Here is a 25,084-nt window from a genome sequence, read left to right on the forward strand (position 1 = left end):
AATGCTTCTTCTAGAGGTGCACTGAATGGAATGAAACCAAAACATGGCATAAATGTTTCTTATGAGGTGCTGATTAAGTGTTGCTACTTTGTTGCCGATTTACTGTTCAAGATGGCCACCAGGATTTTTTATTAAATTACAGGACCAATATTAAACCAAATTTGGCCTCACTCATTATTAGGGTATCTGTTATGATTTTAATCTATTTTTACATGATTTCCAAAACCAAAGTAGAATCAGGTGAGCGACACAGGCTCTTGAGAGCCTCTAGTTATTGTTTTATGATAAATTCTCCTGAATAATCATAATTAGTATGAATTTTTTGTTGCAATAATTCATTATGGTCTTAATTTTTTTGTTTGAAATTCTAATTTACCATTTCTGTCCAATGAAAGAAAATAATCCCCTGATAATTTTGAAAACAAATAATGCCTTTGTGTGGTATGGTCATTTAATGCGAATTTGTCAAAGGGTTGGTCATACATTAAGGTGGAACAGAACGCTTATGCACATATTTATTCTTAATTATTTTATGTAGAATGTGTAATTGATTTTATGACTTTGAGTTACTAATTGATGAAAGTAAATAAAATTTTATATAACTTGTGAAAGTTATCATAATTATTTTTTAAAGATTGTTTTGTAAAATTAACATCAAGTATACATGTATATAAACTGCAGAATAGAAATTTCTAATCTTAAATACTGATGAACACAGTAAGCTGTTCTTGAGGAAGTGACAAGTAACACACATTACTATGAAATTTTAAGTAGGTTCTACAATCTTTATTTGAGGAACATGTACATTTTTCTTTTCAACACTTTGTTATGGACAAATGATGAAAATGAGATCTGGGATAAAAGCACTGCTAATAGTGGCTAGAAATAAAATTTTGCATCATTTGTTGAAATGGACTTCAATATGCTCTTGACAAGCGTTGACATTTCCATGTATTGTTTTATCAGTCATTACTCATTCATTGCATAACTTATTATAATTGTAGACTAAATGTATAGTGTGCATAAAATATTGATATTTGTTTTCTTAGAATTATGCAGAATACTGTTATTAAAAGACCTCCAGTCCCTAAAAGATCATCACAGTCATCAGAAATAAGAAGTTCACATAATAACACAAGAAATTCACAAAGTGATACCAGAAATTCTCATAGTGATTCTAGAAATTCTCATAGTAGTGACATTAACATGAGGGCATCTACTAGTGGGGACACAGAAAGAAGGATTTCTCATGGAAGTGTAACAGGCAAAAGGATCTCACAAAGTGAAGGAAATTCTTACAGTAGTTCACTGCCAAGAGGTTCTACTGTTACACACAATGGGTAACAATTACTTTCTTTTAATAGGCTACAACTCATCATTATCAAGCTGATGAAAATTTTCCTTGTACTATGAGTGTTATGAAATTTAAAACAAACTATCGGCAAACAGGAAGTGGCTGCAAGTCAGGCCTTTGGCAATGAAGATAAAAATGTCAATGATTATTTAAGGGACAATGTAAAATTATGCTGGATCTCTTAATTGTATGCATACAAATACCTGAACCCAAACTCGCACACAATTTCACCCAAATAGTTTTAGATAAAAATAAATACTATTGAAATGATTGTTTGTTTCAGCATTGAACAAAATAGGAGGAGAAATCTGAGTTCATCTACAGCTCACAATGAAGTGTTCCTAACAACAGCAACATCAACACCTTTTGGGGTAAGTCTATCATTCAGTTTGAAATGTATTTGGGAAATAATATTTTCATCAATTTTCATACATTGTAAGTTATGCTTATTTTTTTGGAAAAGTTTCTTAATTTTCCTTGCACAATCTATGCTAAACTACGCTTTGTGAAAGAGTAATTTGTGGATAACTTTTTATTCACGCAATGAAAGTGGAAGGGGCATATTACTGTAAATTCAGAAATTATTACGAGGTTTTTATTGATGCAAATTATGCGACTGTGTGAGTATCGCAATAATAAGAACTCGCATTACATATAGTTGCGTGCAGATTTTCCTGAAATCGCAATAATTAATCTCGCTTTTTGTCCATTCTTCAAAAATCGCACTAATTTCTGAATTTACAGAATTTACCCCCACTCCCCCTGTCAATATGTCAATGCTCTTGTTAAGGTCTGCATTTGTTCTATTCATCAGAAACTGAAGGTGACCCCCTATGTTTACCCCTATGCATATAGTAAAGGATTAATTAAACATAGGCTTTACTGGAATATTTTAGTCACTGTAAACTATATTTTAAATTTGAATTACTGCTGCAAAATTTTGCTTTTTAAGATCAATTTTCAAAGGACTCTATGAACCACAGTATTAGTTTTCTTATTACTTTATGACCTAAAATTATGGTTTAATAACTGAGGTTAAGTTTGCATTTAAATAAGTGTCTCTGATTTTAGATTGAGTCTGATCTAAAAATTCATTTGATTCTTATTTTGAATTTAAAAATAATAACTGATCTTAAAATTCATCTAATTCCCCTTTATAATTATAATTGATCTTTAAATGCATCTGACTTCTATTTAAAAGTGATTAAAACTGTTTTTTTTCTGCTGAAGATTCATAGAATGTTACAAGTTGTATACAGACAATATATATACCATCACCTCCACAGCAATATTCTAAATAATTGCAATATATACTTTCTTTTCTATATTTAATCAGAAATAGGTTCTACAACCTCACTTAAATTGCCGTTTTGTGATTTCTGTGGTCTGCACCTTTAGCTTAGTAAAATGCTGATCTTTTTTTTATGAATACAGAATTAATGATATTGCTCGACTGGTTAATATTGGAATAATTTAAGGCCATAGCTTAGATCCTATAAACAAACTTAAAGTTCAGACAAAACCAGATTAGAGAGATTTTTTCAAAACATATATTCTATGAAAATAATATTCTGCATATAAACAAAATTTGTGTAACATTTAACAAAATTAGTGCTGGATATCTGGTCTGATAGTCACTGATTTTATTCTACACTGGTGTACACATTATATATTGGATCTTTCACTGGTGATGGCATCTGTTTAAATCAACAAGATAACAAATTGCTGATGTAGATATTTGTGTTGTTGAAAGTATCTATGATGCTTGTTGTGTTGAAATGAAGTTGAACCTCATCATACACATACAAACGTTGTAATATATTTATGAAATGGAAAGTAGAAGAAATCCCATTTTATTACATGTATTGTCTAATTAGGTCAGTAATATTTACATAATCTTTCAAGCACCAAAAACAGTTTTCAAGTGACATTTCAAGAATATTTAGATCACACTTGTGTTATCAGTTGAATGAGAATAAATAATGTTGCAGTTCCTGCTAGCATTAAATAAAATTTTTAATCACTTTTGACAAACATCTGTTTAACAGGGTCAATTGGCAGTGAAACAATACTCAAACATGATAAAAGACTGACTAATTATTACAAATGTCATGTATTTGTTATGAGGTTACACTTAAAAGTGTTTTAGGTATTGGTCATTGATGTCATTTTTCATTGTCATACATCATATCGTACTACTTAAACATTGTCTGATTTATCATGTACCTAGGACCGAGATATTTGAAGATTAATTTTTATAGATATAGAAACTGTTGAAGATATATAAAAAAATTTAATATATGACTTCAAGAGAAAACAAATGGCATTGTTTAGTACTAGAATGTTTTCTTTTACAATTTTATTAAAGAGGATAAGTTTTTTTTAAGACAACATGATATATCAGACATATGAAGCATTTATGTTGTTTGTCATAAAAAATCATTTGTTTCTTTGCTTTACCACAGACCACTGATGAAGCTTTCACAAGCACTTCAACCACCAAGCATACATCTGAGTCCGGGAAAAGCTTGCAGAGACCTTCCAGCCCAGCTGTACAGATCACCACTCCTGATTCTCCTAAACCCCCTCCAAGACCACCTCCCCCGAATCGTGCCAGCACTCTTCCAAAACGAAATTCTAGCAAAGAAGGGGAGATAATTATAGATTTTTCAAATAAAACTGATGAAGAAGCTGCCAAGTCATCTGGAAAGCCTAAACCTGCACCCAGAACAAAATTACCAAACAACCCATCTAATGAAAAAGAAGGGGCACCTGTTCTTCCTCCAAAGCCTAAAAATCCATTCCATGATGATGTGGACCAAAATGAAACAGAAAAATCTTTGGTAAATTCTTTTGATAAATCTGGGGCTATTGAAACTGAAATAACTTCTGACCCTGTAAAAGAGGAAGATAAAACTGCTGAAGCATCTTTTGATCAAAAAGTGACCCCTTCATCACCTAAGGCTGGGAAAGGTCAATCTCCTTCGGTGACCAAAAAGGCAGAGAAAGGAAACCCTCCCAAAGTTGCTATTGTAAGTTTTCTCTTTTCTGTTCAGGTCCAAATACTATAGCTTGCTCTAGCTTTTATAATTGATTTTAATGCTCTCATTTTCAGTATTAACTTCAGGCATTTACAAACACATAAGTAGTTTAAGAGTTTACAGATAATTTTATCAGAAGTCGATACAGTTTAAGTGTGATAGCTTTCAATGCTTTAATACATGTTAATTTTCTGTTCTTATCAGTTTTGTTCTTGATTACTCTTTAATAAAGAGTCTTATCATAGGACTGAAATCAGAAAAGAAAACCAGGATATTGCCTAAAATTATCCATCAAATGAGTTTCAAACCGATTTTTTCTTCTTTTTCAATTGAATTATGCCTGTTTGCTCTTTTCAAAAAATTGGTAACTTTTTTTCAGATTTTTTGGTCAAATATATCAATTTTTTAATGTTTTTTAATTACAAACAGAACAGTGGATTAAATGATTATTAGCAAATTAAGTTGATTTTAAAAAGTTTGGTTTCTATATGTGCCTGGTAAAAGCTGTTATACTGATGCCAAGACAGCTGTCAAAGTAAATATTAGTTATTCTATTGATTTTATTTTGGCAAGACTATTAAAATGAGAGCCTTAAAAACTATTGGTTTAAAAACAGCATGTTCAAGTTTCATAGTCATATTCAACTTAGAAACTTAAACTTATACATTAGATCTACTTGCTTTGCTTGACCTTTGCATGGATACATTATAATTGCTTTTGCTTGTAATAACTAGTTATGCATCAAGTTAGTTCATAGTAGTAATTGGTGAGTGTAAGAGTAACAATAAAAGTTTAATATGTATTCTTTTGTACAGATTGTTCTCCTATTTCATATAAACTTTAAAGATTGCATATTAGACTGAGTATGCCTTGTTTTATGATAAAACAGAATTTTGATAAAAGAATTATTTCTGAAAAAATTATATCCTTCGTGAATACCATTAAGCAAATTTTTGACTTGGTGATACTCTCTAATTGTTTTTGTTCAGTTTATTATATAATTTCATGGATATAAGAACATTTCCAAACTATCCATACACCTTGCTTTATTTCTATGTTTAGCGAAGAAACAGGTCTATTAAAAGAGAAACAACATTGTGAAAAGTAAGTGTGAATCCTAGTAAATTTGACAGTTTGTTCACCATCAATAAACCACAATGAAGTGTTCCCTGTCTTCAGTACACCTGTCTAATATATTGAAAAGTTTGTTTTTTTTTTTTTTTCACAGCTGTTTGATTTTGACAAAGTAATATTCATTGTTAAAATAGTAACTAAAAATTCTCAGAAGGTGACAATGATTTTAATAACATCTATTCATGGAGTCTGCATTTTAGAAGATTATTGCTTTTAAAAGAGAAAATATTTTCGGAGATCATAGAAATGTGGAAAAAATACTGTTTTAGTGGAATAATTGTATGATGTTCTGTTCATTGTTAAACTTAATGGTTTTTAATTCAGAAATAATTCTTTCATGCCATGCTCTGTGCTTATTTTAACGTGGGTAGGCATTATATTTGTCAATATCTTTATAACTAGCATTAGCAAGGTGTAAAATGTTGACAAATATAATGCATGCCTACCCATGTTAAATGAGCATAGAGCATGACATGATAGAATTATTTTGATTCTGATAGGAAAATTTAGAACTTCTGTACTTCGACACAGACCTATAATACATGTTCGAAAGGAAGCCATTTTCATTTAAGGAAGCCAAAACGATATGGAAAATCAACCGTTTCACAATAAAAAATGAACAGATACATGTAAACTTTCTTTTAGAATGATTTAATTTAATTTCCTAGCAAGCAACACCAACCAAATTGTCCATTTTGATCTCCAGCGTTGTTAAAAAAACAACTGACGTTGCAATTTCAATTGTGAAGTCAATCACATGCAGCCCATATTCTATTGGATTTAGAAAATGGCTTTGTTGCCAAAGCGAAAGAAGAAGGTCATATTACAATATTGAACATTGTTAGAAACCCAGTAATTTGATATAACAGTTTAAAAGCCATAACTATTTGCAAGTATTGGTTTCATTGTAGACATTAACATTCTCTTATTATAACTTTGATCACTATAATTTTTTATTAACATTGCAATTATGATTTGATTAATATTATTCTCCATTTAGATTAGTAGAAAATCTATCCTGCATTGGGGTACCATAATAACCGTTTTCCTGATGCTAAATATTCTTGCCAATCTTAAAAAGTAAAAATTCCTAATTCATATTTTGAGTTCCATTTTATTTTGTCTGTTCTAACTTCTGGTTAAAACTTACAATTAGAATTTGATGACATAACATTCTATTTGACTTTTTTATGCCTTATATGAAATTACAGGATGAAGTATAGTCCTTATAACTCATATATACACATATACTATTCTGCAGTTACATAAAAAATGTATGACAAACTTACCTCATCAATTTTAACCAGGCAACAATATGTGTTATATTTCTCTGGTTAATGACTGTCAATCAATGAAATGTTCACTAGGTCTGAATAAATGTATATAAACATGTATGTGTATTTTGTTATCAAACCAGACCCTGTAACAAAACTTGTAGTATGAAGTAATTATAAACAAAACCCAATTGCTTGAGATCAAATTTTGTTGCTAGAATTTTTTTTATGAAAGATCTCTGGACAATCAGAAAAAAGGCAAATAAGTGTATAAATCAGCAATGTTAAGCCACCAACAACTCATGTGTACATTTAAGGGACTTTTGAACTGTTTCTTATGAACTTAGATATGAAATAATTTTTCAGTGGATGTTAAAGCACAAAATATAACATTAAGACTATATTAGTAAAATTTATAAAAATTATGGTCAGACCAGTGATAAAGAGAAACTTTCAAAAGAATCAAATGTTTGTTTATTTTTTACAAGATGAATTTGTATAGTGTTCACAAACAATATTGGCAGACAGACAACTACCATTGTTTTAGTATATAAATTGTAGTTATAGATTTGCATGAGTTATTCTAACCACTAATTCTAGACTGTTTTCTGCATGTCTTTTACAAAACTACTGTCTTGGACCTGAATGGAATTTGCATGAGAAAATTTGCACGAATTAACTTGAAACTGAATGAAATATAGTTACAGTTTATAATCCACTGTTTTTGCATCTTGAAAATATTTTAAAAGATTGTGCATGATGTTAGTTATAGGTTGACACTGTGATGTAAATGTAAATGTGAATTTGAAATATATTATACTTAAAAGTCTGAAATACATTGCATAATTCATATTTCATCCTTCTTTTCATCTTTTTTTTTTTTTTTAAGTTCTTTAAAAGCTTTAAATCATTAATCATTCATGATATTTGTAAACTTTGCTATAAAAAGCAGTTTATTATTGAATCATTATTTGTATTTGTTGTTTACAGGTTATTTTTTTCAGATTGTTCAAGATATGATTAACAAATGAAATATTTGTTTTAAGTGTGCACTGAATATTACATATTTTTATGTATAGTTCCATGGTATTGAGAGTGGTTGAACACATTTTTTATTTTCACTTTCTATACATAGTCAAACAACAAACTATATAAAAAAATTCATTTGCGTTTTTAACATTATTACATTTTTTTGGTCCTACAGGAGAAATGCAGGCCACATATATCTATAGAGACTACTATATAATTTTGGTACAGTATAAACATTTTGATGTTGTAATCTGGCGCTGGTATAAGCTTTTATTATTGTTATCACATACTATACTGGAAACCTCTTGATTTTTGTTCTATAAAGAATTAACTAATGCTTTTATAAATAGAATAAAATTGACATAAAACAAAAAAAAGCTTTTTATAATCTTTTTTTTTTAACAAAACAAAATTTGATTTTAATACAGTAGTAATTAGAAAAAGTCTGAAAATATTTGGGGAGCATAAAATTACTGCTTTGTCTTTTATCTGGAAACCGTAAAATTTGGATGATAAATTTATTTGTTTTGATTGATTGATTGATGCTTGCTAATACTAATAGGCAAGTATAAAACACATATTCAGGATGATGACATGTCAAATGAATATAATATTGTTTGTAACAGACCATAGAGCTTTACTTGTTAGCTCACAGCTACTAGTTTGCAGGGAAACCTTGTTATCCTACCAGACATGTTATGTTATTCTGTCTCCAAATTGAAAAGACTGCTGTGATTAGGTATGCTCGCCGGAGATCATGAGTTCATCCTATCGTTCATTCCTATCCGAGTCAAACATAAAGACTTGTTTTTAGTCCCCTACCGACAAAGTCGTAGGGGACTTTAGGTTTGCACTCTGTCCGTTTGTCTGTCTGTCTGTCTGTCTGTCTGTCTGTCTGTCTGTCTGTCTGTCTGTCCATCCGTCAGTCCAGCAAATCAGTTTTCCACACTTTTTCTCTTCGTGCATAAAGATATTGATTTGATATTTGGTATATAGTTATATCATGACAAGTTACAGATCAAGGTCGAATTTTGATCTGGTCTGATGATTTTGTCCAGAGTTATGGTCCATGGACTTAGTAAATTCACTCAAATATTCAGTTTTCCACACTTTTTTTCGTCATGCTTGAAGATATTGATTTGATAATTGGTATCTAGAGTTACCATGACAAGTTACAGATCAATTTTGAATTTTGTTCTGGTCTGATGATTTTGTGCAGAGTTATGGTCCATGGACTTAGTAAATTCACTCAAATATTCAGTTTTCCACACTTTTTTTTGTCATGCTTGAAGATATTGAGATTTGATAATTGGTATCTAGAGTTACCATGACAAGTTGCAGATCATTTTGAATTTTGTTCCGGTCTGATGATTTTGTGCAGAGTTATGGTCCTTGGACTTAGTAAATTCACTCAAATATTCAGTTTTCCACACTTATTTCGTCATGCTTGAAGATATTGACTTGATATTTGTTATATAGTTTACACCATGACAAGCTATAGATCAAGTTAGCATTTTGTTCCAGTACAATGAATTTTTAACTGGTAGGGGACTATGTATTGCCATGCAATACTCTCAGAATGCTTGTTATATTTGCTGCTTCTCTGCTTAACACACAGCATTTTAGAGTAAGAGGAATGGCCGGTAGGCTCCGATCAGAGTTATGTGTTTAGGTAGGGTAACATGTTTTTTTTTTTCTACAGAATGTTACCTACTGAACTATCTTATTCAAAATTTGGCTCAGCATGTAAGTCTTAGTACAAAGTTTTGTTCATATCGAATCTCATTGATGTGTAGTCATCCTGATATTCATGTAATATTTGCTAATGGACATTAAACTGCAATCCCATCATCATCGTCATCATCACTAAATAGAAAAGTCTGCTAAAATTTCTAAATAAGTAGAAGGAAAAATACGTTTTTTTTTATCTGACCTGGTAGGGGAGTGTACACAAAACTGGCTTTTCAGGTGATGGTGCTATTACAAGACAGACCACTTAGGTGGTTAGAAGTATTATGACCCTTAATCTCTTTTTTTGAGCACTATTGCTTTTAGTTATAGTTTACTTGTTTAAAACACAATTTGACTTTTATGACTGCTCCTGCTGAGGAGTTTTGTTGATGAAATTTTAGAATCACTGGAGTTGTGGTAATTTTACTTTACTACGAATAATAAATTTATATTTTAGGATATCAATAATTCTGCAAGTCTAATAAGATATTATTTTATTCTATTTTATTTGGTTTTTTTTTTAGGGGGAGGTCTTGTAAAAAAGGGAGTAGTATTACTAGTAACTTCTGTATGTTTTTAAAGAGGTTTCCAGTCTAATTTACATAGGAGTATATTTCCTCCATGAAGCAACATTCCAAAATATTTCAATATATTCTATACTCTAATCTAGATTTAGAAAAAGAGAAAAAAAAATAGAATTAGATATCCTTTTCTCTGCATGGATCCATAATCATAGCTTTTTATTTATTGTGCAACACGTTGTGGGGGGGGGGGGGGCATAGAAATACCTGGCGTCCGTCTTTGGGTTCATCTGTCTGTCCTTCTGGTCTTGTTAGCACTCTCACATGTACAAGTCTTGCCAGATTTTTATAAAACTTATATCATAGGTTTATATCAGCAATGTCTCGGATATGTCCGAAAATCAGTGCCGATCTAATACTTTTAAAGGAGTTATGCCCCTTTGAAATATTAATTTTATGGAAAATTGTGTTGTTAAGTGCTCTTATGTGTACAATTTTTGCCAGATTTTTATCAAATTTATATCAAAGGTTTATATAAGCAATGTCTCTGACAAGTTTGAAAATTAGTGCTGATCAAATATTTTTATATTGGAAATTGCATTGTATTTGCTCTCAAGCCTTCATTTTTCTAAGATAATTATAAAAAGTTTTAAAAGAATAGAAAAAAAGAAGTTTTTGTCTCGCCTTAACAGAGTATGGTATGCTGTTTCTGGTGACATTGGAGGCGGCCCTGTCAACAATGTATTAGTTTGTGATTAGGTCAGTTTATGGGGAATCACTAGTGGTAGGTCAATGATATTTGGCATGCAGTTGTATAAGCATTGGCTCATTTCATTTCTATGGAGATTATTTGGCCCCACCCCCCTCAGTCATGTTCTATTGACTTTGAAACTTTTGCTTATTTTACATGTATTAGTTTGTGATTAGGTCAATTTATGGTGAACCACTTATGATAAATCAATGATATTTAGTATGCAGTTGTATAAGCATTGGCACATCTCATTTCCAAGGAGATTGTTTGGCCCTGTACCTTCAGTTATGAAAATTATGCATAACTTACATGTTCAGGTATTGCAATTTTAATATCAACATTTGCATTTTACTATTAAAATAACAAAAGGCAAGACATATTCTTGTGTTAACAATTTTTTTAGCTATTACCCTTGGATAGATAAAATATCTGCAACACAGGGATATTGGAACTCTGTTCTTTTATTATGAATAAAATACCAGTGCCCTTTCTGTTTGTATGATTTTCCATATTAGTCATCATGATGTTGTAATGCATACTACCAGTAAGAAAACTCTTATGTTTTAAATTAAATTGCTGAAGAGAAAAGATTTGTATCATTACATTTTAATTCAGTCTTAAATTAAATTATAAGCAGCATTTTGTAACTATAATCTGTTTTCATTTATAGATAATAATCTTTCTGATTACACAAGCATTTACCCCAATAACACTATCTTTTTAATACAATATATCAAATAATGTAGCTTACAGTATTAATATGTAAAAGGTTATAGGTAATACGTTATTTGACTGTAAATGTATCATTCTCTGTTTTTCAGTTAATAAAAATTATCAAATTGTTGCTTGTATCATCCTGCTAAATACTTTATATGCTAGAAATTTTAGTAAATTGCTCTAGAAGAGCTACAAACTAGACGCCAAAGTGTACTTACACTGTAAGTGAATTCAGTGTAATAAATTTTAAAGGCTAATCTTGAAAATGAAAAAATGGATTATGACACCCTTACATTTAATATCTTGACTCGTAAGTGACCACGGTGTTTGTAGAACAATTCTCTATCCTTGATTTAAAATATAAATATAAAATATACCGGACTTTAATTGCATGACTGTAGATGTAGTTAGGTCTGTATATCGGTATTATCGATTTCTCTTTTCAAAATTTATTTTTAAATTTTAATCACCTAGTTTGATATTTTTTAGTAACCAAGTGTATCTTCCATTTGTCCAAACCCACAATCCTGTCTGTTTTTGTTCATTCATGACATATTAGAATGTCACATGCAACAGGATGGGTGCTACTTGAAGAGCAGGAACTTCTTACCTTTCTGAAAACTTAATTTTACCCCTGTTTGTTGTTGAGTTTCCTGTTGCTCCATAAAAAATTTTGTAAAGTGTTCTGAAGTGATGTTTGTTTTATTTTTCATTTATTCATTTTTTTGTGCGTCTGTTATACTTATGATTTTTGATTGATTGCCCTCTTAGCATCTTTTATTACAAACATACACAATTGTTCAATGGATCCTGTGCATTATTATAACCTTCCACAAATAGTAGGTCAAATCTGTACTTCATTTTACACAGAGTTCAGTTCTAAGGTACTAAGTAACCTATACTGTATAGATTAGTATATTGGTGATAAGTATATATGTCTTATCTACATTTCATTCCTCATCTTGTATTGAGGTACTAGTATTTTGATGAATCCAGTACAAATGTAGGTGGTGTCGGTATAAATCACTTTAATCACATTTTCCATTTACATTAAGATTAAATTTTTCTTCTATGTTTTATTGATTACATTGAGATTAGAAAGCTTACTGTGTAATCATAGATTACCTATGTTATAAAGGGATCAGAGTAACTCATAAAAAATCTTCTTTAAAGTAATTGCATACAAAAAAAAACAAAAACTTTTGACTAAAAAAATATATTAATTTGACACAAGTCAACAAATTGAAGCAGAATTTTTACAAAAAAGTCAACATTGATTACTTGAGTGATTGATATTTCCATAGAAGTTGTCAACTTATTAGTTGTAAAATTTTTGTGAAAAGTCATGTTTGTTTCTCAATTGAATCAAAAAAAGTTTGTAACATTTAATTAAGTTACACATTATCAATTATAAATGTCCATAATTATGGTTTTCAGTAGACTTCATTGTACCAGGCCACATGATATTTTTTATGAGTTAGTGTAATTTTATGTATTTATGTTTTCAGGAGTCTTCATTCACTGGTTCAAGGCCTTCATCCCGCAATCCTTCAACTTCTAGTTCCAAAAGTTTACCTTCTAGAACAACATTTACACCCAATGTGGTCAAACACAAATCAGAATCTTCCCATGGTACCAGTATAAATGGAAATGATTTATCACCATGGCATGTGACGCCACAAGAACCTAAAACTATTGAAAGAAAAGTTACATTGACAACAGAATTGTGAAATATTGACATTGTTATTTTTGTTTACTACTGTATATGTTAATGGTTGTGTTTAATATCAGATTTGTTTCTTTGTCAAATCTAGGGCCTTCTTTTACTTAATGTCCGAAGTCCTCTATGGGAAAGGATATTCTACAGCTTATATTCACTTTAGGGATCGTTGATCTAATACTCCAGAGAATCATTTAAAGGTAAGGTTGAACTAAGGCTATGCTCAGATGAGGGCCTAGGCTGACAGTACGGTCAAGGGATATAGTCAGTATAGCCTTTGATGAGCCAAAGTCTATATTTTAAAAGATTGTAGGGGAAATTTATTTTAAGTTTTAATAATATTTATTGCTTGAAGCTAAAAGTAGATTGTTTACTGATGATATTCTGGTAGAATACGACTTTTTTTATTACTGGTTCATTGTTACGTTTATTTTACTACAGCATATCACATCTTTTTTAAACATATCAAGTTCAATTCATCGTTTTTATTGCTTATGCAAACTAAGTGCTTTATTTTAAAAGTTTTATTTTATTTTGATAAATTTAATGAGGTTGTTAAAACTTTTGATGATGAAATTGTGTGACTTTTAATGTGCAATGATTTGATTTCTTATCCAGTATTTTAGTACTTTTCTGTATTTTTATATTTAAGGTATGTGTAGGATTCAGGTGACATAGGTACAACTTGTTTAGCTTTTGTTGTTGTATCGAACAAATGTTTTTAGAACAAAATGACACAATTTAATGGTTTATGTGTGCACCTTCTTTGTGAGGAAAATCAAAATTACCTGTTACTCAAGGATAAAATATTTATGTCTGGTTTTATAATTGAATAATATTCAGAGTGCCTACCTCACTGACTCAGATCCAGTTAGTAGATGTCTAAAAAATTGGCACATTTTTATACGACTGCAAACAAATTTTGTGGTCATATATTGGTATGACGTTGGCGTCGTCGTCGTTGTCCTAAGACACATTGGTTTTCGCACTCTAACTTTAAATTACCATAAAGTTCAATACCACAAAAAGAAGGTTGGGATTGATTTTGGGGGTTATGGTACCAACAGTTAAGGAAAAAGGGGCCAAAAATAAGCATTTTTGTAACTTCCAGACATAACTTGTTTGTTAGTGTATGGATCTCTCTGATATTGTACCACAAGGTTCCATATCACAAAGGGAATGCTGGGATTGATTTTGGGGGTAATTGCCTCAAAATTTTAGGAATTAGGGGGCAAAAAAGGGGCAAAAAACAAGCATTTTTCTAGTTTCATGACAATAACTTGTGTGTAAGTGTATGGATCTTTCTGAAATTGTACTACAAGGTTCTATATCACAAAGGGAAAGCTGGAATTGAGTTTGGGGGTAATTGCCCAAAACGTTTAGGAATAAGGGGCCAAAAAGGGGCCAAAAATAAGCATTTTTCTAGTTTCAGGATAATAACTTGTGTGTAAGTGTATGGATCTTTATGAAATTGTACTACAAGGTTCCATATCACAAAGGGAAAGCTGGAATTGAGTTTGGGGGTAATTGCCCAAAACGTTTAGGAATAAGGGGCCAAAAAGGGGCCAAAAATAAGCATTTTTCTAGATTCCAGACAATAACTTGTATTCAAGTGTATGGATCTCTCTGAAATTGTACTGAAAGGTACCATACCACAAAGGGAAGGCTGGGATTGATTTTGGGGGTAATTGCCTCAAAATTTTAGGAATTGGGGGCCAAAAAGGGGCAAAAAACAAGCATTTTTCTAGTTTCAGGACAATAACTGGTGTGTAAGTGTATGGATCTTTATGAAAGGCTGGGATTGAGTTTGGGGTTGATGAATCATAAGGGGGTTCAAAAAATTTGGGGGAGGGATTTTTTTTTCCTTTTTTCCCTTTTTTTTTCTTTAAAATTTTCCATTTTAAATTGGTTATTTCTGATTTATATATAAAAGCAAATAATAATGATATGGTTTGAATAGGTAAATTAAAATTTTTTAAGTTCTTGGACCACATTCATTCTGTGTCAGAAACCTATGCTGTGTCAAATATTTAATCACAATCCAAATTCAGTGCTGTATTAAGCTTGAATGTTGTGTCCATACTTGCCCCAACTGTTCAGGGTTCGACCTCTGCGGTCGTATAAAGCTGCGCCCAGCGGAGCATTTTATTTAATATGATGTTATGATTGGTATAAGTAAGTTCCGATAAAGGAAACCATTAAGTTACTGTATTTTGTTTTTATAATAAGTAAAAAGACATATCAAGATCATTATCCAGGAGAACATTTGGTCTGGCATTATTCAAATATTTATTTGAAATATGTGCTATAAAGAAGTGTTATAAAAATATGAAAAGCAGTGGTGGATTTAGGGCCCCCTTTTCAAAAAGTCCTTAATCCACCTCTGAAAATGACATCTATACTTGTGCCTATTGCAGAAAATATATATTTTCATATCAGCCATGTGCTGTTAGCTGTAGTATCATTTAATCACCTTGAAAAGGAAGTCCATGTGAAAATCATTGTAAATTACATCACTCATTTAAGGTTTAGAATATTATCATCATATCATATATATATGTTTAGGACATACTTAAGGTACAAGCTTGTATTGATTTACATTTTATCTTCATTATTGCATTATACATGTAGTATTTATGCACATATCTCGTCATTGTCTGATATAAATGTTTCTATTAACAAGCAATTATATCAGCTAGGCAGTTTGCACATTCTAGTTTTGATAAAAAAAAAAATGGATGCTGTATTTGTATCTTTCTAACTTTACTCTTGAATACATTGATAGGCCTATCAGATTTATTTTAATAGAAAATTTGTTTCAATGATTTCAAAATTCTTTAAACGAAGGACCAATCTATAGGGACCTCACAAAAAATGTTTTAAAAAGCCTAGTCATTGTCAGCTACGCATCAAATTAAAACATTTTTATTCTAGTCCAAGACAAATAATCAGAATTATTTAATGTGTTGTAAATAATCTAGTAGATACTAGCACAGTGCTTTGTATATTTTGGATGCATGCAAAAATTTTATTTTTATTTTCTAAATTAAGGTAATTTTCGTAAAATAAAATTTTAAATTGTCTTTTTACCCTCTTGAGCATGTCATATATTGAAATCAACAGGTAATGGGCATTTTAAGTTCCAAATTAATGAAAATTCAGTGTGCACAATATGCAGGTTTTTGTTGTTGTGATTATTGATTTGAAAAATCACTTCAAGATGTACCAGTAGCATAAAGCTCATTATTTTAACTAAACATTTTGGAAAATATTCATTGTGAATTCATGAAAAATGAGGATATACATGTACCATTGGTTTATGAATATATTGAAAAGTAGCAGCTTTTGTGAATTAAAAAGTATTCTTTAAAGATTTTTTTTTATGAAACAATGTCCTTATAAGTTTTTGATGGTTAACCTTATAAAGTACTTGTAGATATAAATAAGAATTATGTGCAGTATTTAGATTAAGCTGTCATTGATCTGAAATCTCTCAGCATGCTTACAATACGCTAAAGTCATGATTCATCAGTATACAGTTACAATAAGCTGTCTGATCACTTCTGCACAGTTAAAACATAACAATTGTGGTATGTTATTATTCCTTTTTTCATCAAAGGGTACAAAATATTCCATATTTTTCATTGAATAGGTAACTTTTTTAGGGGCTTTTTTTTACATAAATTCATTATACATGTACTAGTCTGAAGTGATAGTTACCCACATTCCTGTTTTAAACATTGTTTATTTAATAATGAGATGACTTTAATGGCAAAATCACAAGTTACTTAAGCCACTTTAGTTTTCGAGAGACAAATGAATTTTGGGCTTAAGAAAATCAGAATATGAGGTCAGCTGTTCATTAGGTTGAAGTTCTTTTCCTGATAGAGGGTTAAAGAACAGTTCTGTGATGTTGCTATTTATTAAGACTTATTTAAAGGTTGTGAATTATTTCTAGCCATTCCAAGCATTTTATAGACCCTTGAGATTGACATAAGAATATAGAATTATTAGACAATATATATATTTTTTTTTTTTAATTTAAATTTAGAAAAAAAAAACATGAACTGCACACAAAGTTGAACATTTCACTCAAAACAAAGTATGGTGTCCAAGTTTTTTATTGCAATGATTCCGTCTTATTGATGTTTACCCAAATTTGATTTTACTTTAAAAAAACTTACAATGAATAAGGGCTTTTCATTAAAATATGGAACTGTAATTCTGTTATCTAACTGTGTCATTCTCAAGTCAGTTGTCTTGTATTTAAAAACATGGGTAAATTATATATTGTTTTAACTTATTCCATCCTCTAAATCGGTGTAGACTTTTTATATTATTATAAATATCATGTGCCTTGTTGGTTGTGTTTACAATTTTCTATAAAATGATAGTTTATTTGAACATTTTAACTCTAAATTACAATCTTTTTTTTTAATATGATAGAGAATAATATTACCAATGAAAAGAACTGTTTTACATTATTCACCCAAGTTGTTTCAGAAGAAAAGCAATTACTCCAGTTTGCAGGCATTTTTTTTAATTTTTTATATTCAGAAGTTATTAATTTGAATCTCGGATGACTTAACAAAGTGTGACATGAATTTTACTTACTTAAATTTTTTTTTTTATCTGATTATTAATTTTTAATCGAAAACAAGTCCTTTAACTTTATTTCTTTTAATTAATTTTGAATTAATATTTTGATTATAATGGATTTTCTACGGGAGAATTGATGTGAGGTTTTTTTTTGTATTTCACATATCAGAGACCGCCTCATATCAAGTTTGAAGCATATCTTGTTTTTTATCTTTTGGGGATATTTGTATTCTTGAACCTTCACTAATTATTGAAAATCCATATTATATTTGGGTTGTGGTACGTAACTACGGTACTTTTATGGAAATTTAAAAGTTTGTGTGATGCTGTAGGTTACAAAATTATCTTCATATTTTAATGATATAAATGGCATGGTATTGTCATTAAATATATAATAAATGTATTCAGTTTCACTATATAGAGAAGAATGGGCGGGTCTTAAAAGTGAACAATTTATCAGAAATCAGTTGAGACTTGGATGAAGGAACTACTCACAAGTCTGCTAACTTAAATTTAAATTTGTTAAAAGGAAAGTTACATAGAAATAACTTAAGATTGTTAGGCGTCAAACTTTCTGTCAACCTAAAATGTTTTAAATGGTCAGAATTCTGAAATATTTACTATAACAATTTATTCTATGTATCTATATATATATTTATATTTTACATTACACTGTAAGCATTCATCTGATCTTCAACAATACATTCTATTATATTTCTAATTGATTATTTTATGTGATAAACTTGCCACTATTTTTCTGTCCAACTCTGTATAAAGCTTGTTATGTTTGTGCTGTAATGAGCTTGTTTTCATGTCATTCAAATAAATCATAAATTATGACTTTCTTTGTTTATTGTATATGTTTAATAAGTTAAGCAGATAATTAGTACACAATAATTTAATGACAAAGGTCGCTATGAAATTTTAAAAAATCTTACCTTATTCTTGAAATAACCAATGAAGATATATAAAAAAAGAAATTTATGGATTGAAATACATTTTTATTTGTCTTGCCTTGACAGGGTCAAAAAGTGAGACTTAGGTATGCTGTTTCCGGCAGCAGCAGCATCAATGTATTAGTTTGTGATTAGGTCAGTTTATGGGGAACCACTAGTGGTAGGTCAATGATATTTGCCACGCCCCCTCAGTCATGGTCTATTGACTTTGAAACTTTTGCTTACTTAACATGTATTAGTTTGTGATTTAGGTCAGTTTAAATTGAATCACTAGTTGTAGGTCAATGATATGGTATGCAGTTGTATTAGCATTGGCACATCTCATTTCCATGGAGATTATTTGGCCCCACCCCCTTAGTAATGGTCTTGACTATTAGTTTGTAATAAGGTCAGTTTAAGGGGAACCACTAGTGGTACTTCAATGATATTTGGTATGAGGATGCATAAGCATTGGCACATCTCATTTCCAAGGAGATCATTTGACTCCACCCCTCAGTCATGATCTATGGACTTTGAATGTTCTGAATAGTTTACATGTTAAAGTTTGTAATTAGATCAGTTTAAGAGGAACCACTATTGTTAAGTCAATGATAGTATTAGCATTCGCAAGTCTTCATTTCCATGGAGATTATTTGGCCCCACCCCCTATCAAGGTTCATTGACTTTGAAACTTTTACATTGTTTACAAGTCAAAGTATGCGTTTAGGTTAGTGTTTAGTGTGAAAGATAGGCGAAGGATACCAAAGGGACATTCAAACTCGTAAGTTGAAAATAAACTTGCAACGCCATGGCTAAAAAAGAAAAAGACAAACAACAGAACACAAAACAACATAGAAAACCAAAGACTTGAGCAACACGAACCCCACTAAAAACCTGGGGTGATCTCAGGTGCTCCGGAAGTGTAAGCAGATCCTGCTCCACATTTGGCATCTGTCGTGTTGCTCATGTAAGTACAAACCCGGTGATATGTCTAATTGGTAGGTCACATTCGGTTGAAGGGGACGAGATTGTAGTTACGACAAGTGGAGCATTTCCGTCGTTGTCTGTGAAACATATTCCATAACGGTCAACGAACTCGTGATGGCATCTGTAAAATCTACGAAGGGATGATTTTAACTTCACCACTTGGAACTCTTGTTTTAATAGCTTCTTTGAGAGCAGCAACCCGCTATCAAGGAAATCATGATAGGAAACAACAGCCCTGGAACATCGTATCAACTGGGAGATATACACTCCGTATGCAGGCGCTACTAGAATGTTGCTACATATAAATGAGACAGACTTAACTGTATCTGTTGTATCATTTATCTCAAGTTCGATTGGATAGATGCGCTCAACATAGTCACCAAAATTTGAATTATTTAGTGAGAGAACATCATCTATATAGCGGAAAGTGAAGTTAAAGGATACAGCTAACTTCTTTTCTTTTTTCCTAAGAAGTTCCTGCATGAAGTCAGCCTCATATAAATAAAGGAACAAGTCGGCAAGAAGAGGCACAGTTGGTTACAATGGGAATGCCGATTGTTTGTTGAAAAACACGTCCTCCAAACATCACAAATATGTTGTCAATCAAGAACTCAAGCATCACGATAATGTCAGTTTCAGAGAATTTTTGTTTGAATAAGAGAGATTTTTTACAAACTCTTTCAATTTGTCTTTTAGTTTGGAATGGGGAATACTTGTGTAAAGTGTAGAGAAGTAAAATCTTTTAATACCATTGCAAGATGAAAGAGTCTTAGATTGTTTGTACTCTAAAAGATCTTTGGTTTTTTTAAGTATCCACATCTGATACACCCCACCTCTCGAATAATTAGTTTCACAATAACTTTGAAGCCCGGCTTGATTGCTGATAAAATTTATGTTAATAATTTAGAAAGAGGTTTTGTGGAGCATTAGGAAGACCCAGCAATATAACGTTGTGTGTAAGGACACTTATGTAGTTAAGGTATCCAATACAGTGAAGGAAGATCCAGTTCTTCATCTTTGGTTGAAATTCCAAAGGAACATAGAACATTTATGTCTGACCGGGTTCATCTGACTTTGACCTCATTTCATGGATCAGTGAGTGATTAAAGTTAAGTTTTCATAGTTCATGTCAGTTTCCCCAGATACTGTAATCAAGGTAAAGTATATTTGGTGTATTGAATGATTGTAAGGTGTATATGTCCGTCTGAAAAGGTTCGTCTGACCTTGATCTCATGCTCATTGTTAATGTTACGTTTATGTGGTGCCTACAGTAACACCTTTATTTTAAAGACCATCAATATAAAATTCAGATCAGTAAAGCATGCGATCGAGACATTTCAGCGTGTGCACTATTATTATTGTAACTTGCTTAAATTATTTTTACGAATATTGTCGGGGGTATGAATGATAACGAAACTGATAACTATGAAAATAACTTTATGAAAATGATTATACTAATTAAAATTGATGGATTGATTGATTGTTGGTTGCTTTACGTTTAGTGGCAAATATTCCATACATGTTCAGAACGAAATTAAAATTGAAATCCAAAATTCAAATGACAATACATGAAAGAGACATATTGAATTCCACAAAACATCTAGAAGTATTTTGTTTTTTGGGAAAAAATGGCCTTCAAACCATCTAATGACCTATACTACTGACCTTAGGTTTATCTTTTCTTTCCAAGACTCTCACGTCAACCATTTTGTACTTTACACCAAAGATTCTTCATATTGATTTGATTTTAAAAAGTAAAACAAACGAACCGATTGAATACAGACAACGTACGTACTGTATCTAATCAAATCTTCACTATATTTCATTTGCGTTATTTTTTTAATGTGCAAATATTGAATATCAGTATTAGTCAATATTAATATTGTTTAAAAAGCATGACGTCGCAGTGGGAATTCCACACTTCGACTACAACCGTAGCTCGGATATCGCTGTGTTTTATGTAATTGCAAGAGTCGTTTCGAAATGAAACCACATCTACATGTTACACAGTGGGAAATTGATGACGAGAGAACAATAGAAAAGTGACTCTTCTCATAAAAGGCAACACAGTCAATAAATTATTTACGCCGGTTAAGACACACTCGTTAAATAATTTCTAAACCATAATCGTACATTTTTAAGAAAGTATCTGTTACACTATGTTATCAAATTGAACCATGCATGATATCTATTGCAACAATAGCTTGCGACACTGAAATTAAAAAAAAATCTTTGTTGCATATTGAAAACAAAAATTGTTAAAAATCATGTACATACAGAATCTAAAGTTCTTTACAGTCATCAATATTTGGACGGTTCCACATAGTCCTTAGCAGGATACAATTTCCCTAAATATACCTATTTTCTACAACTGAGTTTTCGAGCACGCCAGTCTGCTCGTTGCCATGAGCACTTTCAATGTAAAATGCATATTGAAGTTTGGTACTCGGGGAATATATTCGCAAAGCAACATTTTAAATCAATTTTACACAAAGCTCCTAAATATGAAAATAAGAAGATGTGGTGTGATTGCTAATGAGACAACTCTCCACCAGAGAACAAATGACGTAGAAGTTAAAAACTATAGGTCACTGTACGGCCTTCAACAATGATCAAAACACATATACCGCATAGTATGCTATAAAAGGACCCGAAATGAAAAAGGTAAAACAATTCAAACGAGAAACGGCCTGATTTATGTACAAAACAATAAAAGAAAAACAAATATGATTTACAGCAACAGACGACAACCACTGAATTATAGGCTCCTGACTTCGGACAGGCATATACAGAATGTGGCGGGGTTAACATGTTTGATAGCGACAAACCCTCCACTAACCTGGGACAGTGGTATAACAGTACAACATCAGAACAAACAATAAAAATCAGTTGAAAAGGGCTCAACTCATCAAATCGATACAAAGCACACACAAAATACCTAACAAAAACACAAAAGACACAAAGTACAGATCTGAGAGTTATCGCAGTTACCAAAAGCTAGTTCAAAGCCAATAACAACTAATAAAAACTCTTGTATTTAAGACTAAGATATCAATCAGTACACATCCAACGTCCAATGGATTTAGTGTTCAGACGTCATTAACAGTCAGAGATAACATGACCTTGTGCAACGCCAAAATATAGGTATCGGCATATTGTAGGATAAGAAATGTACACATGTGTAAACAATAACATTAAGTTTGGTTTTAATTTTCTTATAACAAATAAATATTGATACCGATAAAAACAATATTCAAAGATTTAATTACAGTGTTGAAATGGTAACCTTTTAAAATAAGTTTATTTAAAGGGTCGATAAGTTTACTCGAATCGTATCTAAATTGACTGGCAGGCTCGGTAAGCAACATCACAGAAAAAATTAAGATGTGGTATCTCGTTTGCAATTAATTTTTTTACAGATACATTCAAACTTCAAACCAAATCTTTATATCTATGGAAGAATTTAGTAAAGGTTTTAAGTAAATTGTGGAAAAAATACTTTACCAGTAATACATAGATTACGCACATTGAAATCAATACGTCACTATAGACACGGGCATAGCGAAAAAGTTGAGATATGTAAACACCGTAAGATGGTGCCAAAGGAGCATCACCGTCCAAAAAAGGTAAATTAACAATAGGAAATTTTTGTGTAGAGTTTCAGTCGTAAAACTGAAATATCTAATTCTAGGAAAGGACTGCTATTGTTGGTTACGTTTGATTTATTTAAAGTAAGTTCCTTTGTGTGGATTTCGGCAGTATATTTAGAGAATCCTTGATTATTAACGAAAAAGTATCATCAAGATTAAAAATCTAGGAAAGGACCGTTATTGTTGTTTATATTTGATTTATTTGATGTTAATTCCTTTGTGTGGATTTCGGCGGTATATTAAGAGAATTCTTGATTATTTAAAGAAAACGTATAACCAAGATAACGTTTATTCCATAAGTGTTATCAAATTTATCGATTAAAATCGGGAATTTAGACCGGCCTTAACTTATATAAAAATAAGGAGATGAGGTATGATTGCCAATGAGACAACTATCCACCAAAGTTCAAATACAGTGCCAGGATGTAAGCAATTATAGGCAACCGTACGGCATTAAACAATGAGAAAAACCCATACCGTATAGTCGGCTATAAATGGCCCCAACATGAAAAATATGAAACAATTCAATTGAGAAAACTAACGGCCTAATTTATAACAAAACAATCAACGAAAAACAAATATGACAGACATGAACCAACGACAACCACTGAACTACAGGCTCCTGACTTGGGACAGGCACATACAGAATGTGGCGGGGTTAAACATGTTTGTGAGCGCTCAACCTTCCCCTTACCTGGGACAGTGGTGTAACAGCACACCATAAGAACAAACTATAATCAAAGTACTGAAGTACTGAACATCGGATGACTGCAAGTTATTGTGGATGGTCACAAGCACTTGTCTCAGAAAAAAAAATCACATCTCTATACCTGAAAGTGAGGTTAATGTACAGATATAATTTTTTTCTTAGACAAGTTCGTGCGTGGATGATAAATGAATGACAGGGAATTCAACCTCACCGTAATAAATATGATATTGAAGTGATACAAATCAGTATACTCTGGTTTGTTGTTATATATTATATTAATATTTGTATATTACAGTTACATGTATATATAATTTTCATCCATTTGCATATCATTCTATTCTACTATATTAATAATAGTGCAGTGCAAGCGCATGGTGGACACTCTTCTGTAATAATTCGATTTTTCTAATAGATTGGATTTGAGTAGGCATTCATATTTTCCCGCCAAACTTTCAATCTTCCATGCAGAGTTATCGGTCCTTGAGAGAGACCGAGGACCGATAACTCTGCATGGGAGATTGCAAACGTTCTTGAGATATTCTTCCGCATGCGTTAACACACATTTTCTGTACGTGTGCATAGATATTAAAGATTTTTACTTATATATATATTTCTAACGACAAAACATTTTCATATTATTAATTTATGTTCTAAAAAAAATATTTTTAGGAGTATCCATTGAAAAAATGAATTTATAACAAGCGATAAGGAATGTTATTTTGCACTCGATAATGTCCGCGTATTTATCATGTTTATAGATCGGTTACAATCCCAACACGAAATTTACGTAATGGAAATCTAGGCGACAACAATACACCGGAATACCCTCACGGTCATCCGATGTAAAAATCAGTTGAAAAAGGCTTAACTCATCAGATCGATACAAAGCAGAAAAACATCAAAACATAAACACAGACCGGACGTGGCAGGGT

General features: G+C 31.3%; 1 protein-coding gene and 1 long non-coding RNA gene across 10 annotated transcripts in view; one reads left to right on the forward strand and one right to left on the reverse strand.

Annotated features, from left to right (window-relative positions):
- The window catches only part of LOC127728430 (uncharacterized), a 156,549-nt gene that overhangs the window by 128,882 nt on the left and 2,583 nt on the right, over window positions 1-25,084 (reverse strand). The gene's annotated exons all lie outside the window — the stretch shown is intronic.
- Window positions 1-25,084, forward strand: part of LOC127728372 (band 4.1-like protein 5) — a 238,305-nt gene that overhangs the window by 23,145 nt on the left and 190,076 nt on the right. For 2 of the 9 annotated variants that reach the window (XM_052235705.1, XM_052235706.1), the window contains 4 exons: window positions 1,050-1,340; window positions 1,638-1,725; window positions 3,820-4,386; window positions 13,061-18,711. In XM_052235705.1, coding sequence (XP_052091665.1) covers window positions 1,050-1,340; window positions 1,638-1,725; window positions 3,820-4,386; window positions 13,061-13,282 — 1,168 coding nt within the window. In that variant the 3' untranslated portion in view covers window positions 13,283-18,711. Of the gene's footprint in view, window positions 1-1,049; window positions 1,341-1,637; window positions 1,726-3,819; window positions 4,387-8,007; window positions 8,055-13,060; window positions 18,712-25,084 lie in introns of those variants that run through there. The other 7 variants (XR_007994106.1, XM_052235707.1, XM_052235710.1 and 4 more) reach the window with 7 other exon arrangements.

This window comes from Mytilus californianus, unplaced genomic scaffold (genome assembly GCF_021869535.1).
Source record: "Mytilus californianus isolate M0D057914Y unplaced genomic scaffold, xbMytCali1.0.p SCAF_2, whole genome shotgun sequence".
In the NCBI taxonomy this organism is placed as follows: domain Eukaryota; kingdom Metazoa; phylum Mollusca; class Bivalvia; order Mytilida; family Mytilidae; genus Mytilus; species Mytilus californianus.